Here is a 6,224-nt window from a genome sequence, read left to right as displayed (position 1 = left end):
AATTAAAAAGACCATTTTTCCCTTACCATTTTTCTCATTAAAATAACACTAGTTGACTAGTTTCTCATTTAATTTATTAAAAATAAAAAATAATAACAACTAAAAAAATTACGTTACACTTTATGTACAAAAATTAATATTTTTAATTTATAAAAAACAAATATTTAGAAGTTATATTTTATGAATTAGTTTGAGGTTTTGGGCCTAAACTATGCTTAGATTTGACCCTTTTCCAATTCTAACTAATGTAATTAATTTATGTCCCAAGCTTATTTATATTTTAAGATTTCTTTAATTAATATCTTTTTTTTTATAAAAAAAAAAAAAGAAGCGATATACTGATCCTCATATCTTAGTTCGTATACTATTCGTGCAAACAAGACTACATACGAAATAGCATTGCTTAAAAGAAATAATGGTATTATTACTCATAACATCAGCACTGATGATTTCATGAATCACAAAAATTAGTAAACGTGATAAAACCTTGTCATATAATAGTAGGAACGTTATTTGCACAAACTGCAGTTTCTCTTAAAAAAAAGGAAGGATAAGTACTAAAAAAGCAACTAATTAGATATTTTCCTATGTTTCTCCTGCCTATAAAATTGTGTAATCAAGCATTTTCCAACTTTTAATTAGTCATCACTAACGCTGAAACTGGAAATGAAATTGTGCTTCCATTTTCTCGTGTATAACTCCAAGAGTCCCCAAGAAGGGTAGCCTAAGATACTCCCCCAACGATGTGGGCTCTGTAATCAACACAACATTGGTCCTCTCTTCAAAAGACACTGCAGGAATAGCTTTAGAGACATCAGATATGGGTAACAAACAATTGGCCAAAAGGGCAATATTCCCTGTGGAAGTGTAGTAACAACTTTCCAAGAAATGGGGTGGTGGAATGCAATTCACTGCCTCAAGATCAATCTCAAACAATTCCTCTTCCTCCTCCAATTCAAAATCATGAGAAACTTCTTTGTACTCTTCTGAACTCTTAACTGAAGAAGTCATGACTTTTTTTTATTGGTGAGAATCATATATTGGAAGATTTACAATAACTCATACATTCTATTAAATCAATACAACTAGACGCTAGGTGAAGAAGTCATGGTTTAATTTGTCTCTTGGTATATCATCATATATCATAGGGAATGTAACATGTATATATAGTGGCAATTTGGGGGTTCAGGTGGATGGTGGCAAGTATAACGCTCCCCAACAAATCTGCAACGGTCAAACATGATCAAAGAGTGATTATATTATTATTAATTAATATGTTTTCAGAGAAGCAACTCCTCTAAGCTGCTCCACCATAATTCAACGCCCGTGCTGCTGACTTTGCCTTTTCTTTTGTCTCAAGTGTGAAACCAAAGTGAGTATTTGATTCACTTTCACCAAAATCATATCATGAAGTCAAACGTACAGCCACCTACCCAACAAAATGGGAAAATGTTGCCATCATCATCTTAGTTAAATAATGAAGTAACAATAGCAAGACTCCCCACTTCTGTTTCACAAAGCTACCAAACTGAAAGATTATAAGATTAAAAAGTGGAAAAAAAATTATGGTGATTTGCATTTAGGTGAAACAACAACCAACAGACTAGTGAACAAACTCACATTCAAGCTTGCCATTGCCAAAAAATATTAATATCACTAAGTTTACTTTTCATTTACTTTTTATTCCATTTATATATTCTTGTTTTTTATTTTAATTTTTACCGATTAATTTGGAATTGTATTTATGTTTTATTTTTTTAGCATTCTTGAATTTTCATGTTTCTAACCTTTATAATTTTTTTTCTATTTTTATTTAATTTTTTTTATATGAAATAGCAATTAAATGCGTATTAAGATTTAAGGGACACCTCATAGAGGGATATCTCATGCACGCTCAATTCTCTTAATTTTGAGTCACGGTTTGCAAATTGCAACCCTTGAAATTATAGGATAGAAGAGGAAATTGATTATCAATTCATTGGGGGTAATGGATGAGATAGTAGCCCAACCTAGTAAATTGAAAAAATAAGGAGCCCAAACATAAAAAGAGGAAGCATCCTGGCACTTGATATATACACCACTATATTTACTAAGTGCACCATCCCCCTTTTATATTTTAAATACCCATTATACCCTTTTTCCTTAAAGGGTTACACTCCTTTGAACCTCCTTTTTCTTTTCAATAATTTTTTTCTAGAAGAATACATATTTCAAAAATGTATTTCTATAACTATGACACATTTCTAGAATAGGTATATGTTATTTTGGAAAGATATTTTCGGTAGTAAAAAAAATATATCTTAACCAACTCACTCAAAAGACATTACATCCTACAATCTTTCATGTTGTAAATCTATATTAAAAAAATGAAAGCTTATTTGAACAAGCTTAAAGGAGATAAGCCATTCTCAAAAAGCTTTGCTTTGTAATTAAGGAATATAATATGTGAAATTAGTGATGAATGTATCTAGAAGGTAGTGTCCCTCAAAGGAAAACACACAATGTAACATGTAATATACATAGTACTATATAATGAATATGTGGTGAAGGTGATGTTCAAACTTAGAGTTTAAATAATAATAAAGATAGGGTGAAAATAAAATTTTAGATAGGACTTAAAGAACAATAATGATAGAATGAAAATAAGACTAACAAATATGGGGTGTAAGATATGGATTTAAAAGGATAAATCTGATAGGAAAAAAAATATAAAAAATGGTAACATTGTGTTTTATTTCACATGACACTTCATGTCAAGGTACATTCATCACTAATTTCATCTATTATATACCTTAATTGCAAAGCAAAGCTTTTGACAATGACTTCTCCTTTAAGTAAGTTCAAAGAAGCGTTTATTTTCCAATCTAGCTTTATAACATCAACAATTACAGGTTACAATGACTCTTAAGTAATTTGGTTAAGATATGTTTTATTCTACTGGAAATGTCTTTCCAAAATAACATTTCTGGAAAGAGAAAAAGGAGGTTCCAAAGGGTGTAACCCTTTAAGGAAAAAGGGTATAATGAATAATTAAAATAAAAAAGGAGGTGGGAGTTTACTTAGCATAAATAACGGCTGTAAATAGCATATGGCCATCTTTATATAGGGATAGATGAAGGCCCAAATGTTGAAAAAATAGTCAACCCAAAATAGTTACCTTCTACGGTTGTTGGTTGTTGGGGATCACAAGAAAACCATTTATGATGTAAAACTTATTTTAAGCACCATGGCTAGAAAGGATCATGAGTAGCACTGCCTACATCTGATAACATAAAAAAGAGAAGCATTATCATTCCAAACTTTGATTTCAAGTGCCCTTTATGCGGTTTGGAGGAAGAATCAGTGGATCATACCTTGGTTTGGTGTGGTGCTATACAACAAATTTGGGTACGGTGCTATTCATGGTCCAACACTTCTTCGGTTTGGCCGGAGCACATTCATCAACACTATACTCAACACACTCTGTTAACAGGATCAACATAATCGAACAGAGTTCGGAAGGTTCTTTGGTGTGCAACTATATGGATTATCTGGAACTGGAGAAACAACATTGTTTTCAGAGGTACAGTCCAATGCATGATAACCTATTCCAAAGTTGGTCTTGGCTGAAATCCTATGAGCCAAACTTTGATTATTCTTTTGTGCAATGGGAATCAAATACTGGACCTTGTATCTTTCATTAGTCATCTATGACTCTGGCAGTTGAAAAAGAACATTTATGCAGTTGGAAATGCATGATGGCCATTTGTTATTTCAGATTTCGAAGGTGCATCTTTGTCCGTGAGCAACTTGTTGGAGAGCTTTGTATTATAGAGTAGTTAAAGAGGGTTATGTGGTCTCATTCCTAGTATCTTTTTATATGCATCCAATGTGTATATTTCAAGATTATTGTGGATGTAGTGCTCCAAAATTTGTGCTATAATATATCTTTGCAAGTAGGGATGTTATTCTTTGTTTAAAGTGTTCACATTGGATTTTTGCATTACTGGAAACACTTCTTCTGTATCATGGCACTAGTGCTACTTATTAATATATTCACTTTTTCCTTTTAAAAAAATTTCTTTCAAGCCCTCAGAAAATCCCTATTTAAGTATAAAAGAGAAGGATATTTCCCCAAAACCTCCATACTCTAGGGATATGCAAATTATGCAAATCGATAGAAGCACCTAGACCATGGAAATGTCTAATGAGTTAAAGTGTGAAAGAACATGGCTTGTAGCTGGACAGGTGTCCCCCACTCTCCTATATATTATTTTTTGAAATTATGCATCACTAAAGAAAATCACTCCAGTCTCCACTTTAATGTCTATTTTGTTATTCTACTTCAAAATTACTCTAGTGATTTTGTGTGACCATATTGAAAGATAAGTTTTAGAGACTTCTTATAGTTAATACTAATGGTAAATCTAGTGCTATTTTGGCTATGCTATGATTTAAGTATACCAGAAAAGTCCAACTCAAAATTAGTCTATTAGATGGGAGAGTCTTATAACTTACGTATGACATCAAATTTCTTATTCTACTCAATGTAAGATTCATATCATTGTGAATTCTTCTAAGGATCGGTGTTAACGAGTTTACTTTATTGACATTGACTCAATAATAACTCCTTTCTCATACATTGATAGCTTGACTCACTTATTAGTATTTGATACATTGCACATTAATTTGATCTACAAGTAGCCCTTTTATACTCAACTCTCAATATAAACACCAATGATATTTCCAAAGAGATTAAGGATAACTACAATGATGTGAAAAAATATTATTCCATGATCATTTCCCCACCATATTCTACTATTCTCTAATGATTCCTTAATCAATCCCTAGTTTTTTAAACTTTCTAGATATGTATACCATCACATAAAATCCTTTAGGTATCTCGGCCTCATCGTGGCTTATTTAGATATTTTGAGAATTTGTTGCTCACTCAACTTTTCGCCATTCATGAACTCAAAATTCAAAGATTTTTTTTGTCAGCCTTCAAACTTCAAAGATTGATTAAGGACATCTACAACGCGATGCTTAAAAAACACCCATTCTTAAACGAAACTGATGCTTATCTAGTTTTGTCTATTAGAGTGTAGTGCTTGTCAAGCATTAAGTACTTATAGAAGCATCAATGCTTAACACAACTAATAGGACTTAACAAATAACTTTTAATAATAAATTATAGTAAAAAAAATTAAAAATAAAACATACTTGTGGGATGAAAAGATAAATAATGTGTAATGGTGAGATTCATTTAAGATATTAAGAGAGAGAGAGAGAGATGGGAAGTTAGAGAGATTGGATGCTTAAGTTGAAAAAGGATAAAAATTACTAATATGTATAAGGGAGTTCCTTGGGGCATTAGTAGAATTACTGGTACAGCAAATAAATTTTTAAAATTCCTATTATATCCCTCTGTTATAAGTTGTTTTTCAACGCTTTCCTTCTTCACAGTTCTTCACGTGACCTTTTTTATCCTTCACCTTCGTTCTCATGAGAGGTGTTCCGTGAGAGTTTGTCGTTTGATCTTGTGTCCTCTTTGGTGGAGGTGCATTGTTTTCGGTGGTTCGTCGACAAGTGGTGGTTGCTTTGGCCATTAACGACAGAGGTAAGTTCTTGATTTGATTTTTTTCGCATAATACTTACGGATTGATCGATAATCCTATATAACTTACAGATTGGTAATTTGTAAGCTTCCTAGGAATTGTCAATCCGCACGTTTTTTTAAAATTTATTTGTTATTTTTATAATTTTATTTTATTTTTTAATTAGATAAAATTAGAATTGTTAATTAAAAAACTTTTAAATAGATATAGTTTGAATATTCATTTGAAAGTTGTTGCTTGTATAGTTTGAAAGTGATATTAATGTGAAAAGAATTTATACACAATTTTTTTTCGTTTTTAATTTAATGCATTATATTAATAAATATAGTAAAAAATGTGAAAATTATATGATAGTATAATTATGGTGTGGTTAGGGGTTATTTGTTTGTCAGTGAAATTTTTTAATATTTTGTTAAGATGAACGAAGATCAGTGGATGTATGACAATATAATGTTTGAAGAAGTTGATATGAATGAACAAAATGAAGACAAAGCTAGTGTGAATGAAGAACATGTTGATTGTTCTGATGTGTTCAATACTTCTCAGATATTAATATGATATATTGTTATTAAAGTAATTAAATGAATATCCCTTGAAGACTAAACTTGTATAGATTGCATTGCAGGT

General features: G+C 31.1%; 1 protein-coding gene across 1 annotated transcript; it reads right to left on the bottom strand.

Annotated features, from left to right (window-relative positions):
• Positions 1-409: 409 nt before the first annotated feature.
• Positions 410-1,131, bottom strand: LOC102669210 (uncharacterized). Its single transcript, XM_006589786.4, has one exon. It carries the CDS (start codon positions 1,009-1,011, stop codon positions 649-651), a length of 363 nt encoding a protein of 120 aa, XP_006589849.1. The 5' UTR covers positions 1,012-1,131; the 3' UTR covers positions 410-648.
• Positions 1,132-6,224: the final 5,093 nt, after the last annotated feature.

This window comes from Glycine max, chromosome 10 (genome assembly GCF_000004515.6).
Source record: "Glycine max cultivar Williams 82 chromosome 10, Glycine_max_v4.0, whole genome shotgun sequence".
Classification (NCBI taxonomy): domain Eukaryota; kingdom Viridiplantae; phylum Streptophyta; class Magnoliopsida; order Fabales; family Fabaceae; genus Glycine; species Glycine max.
Note: the sequence above shows the minus strand (reverse complement) of the source record. Positions and strands in the feature narration are given on the sequence as shown.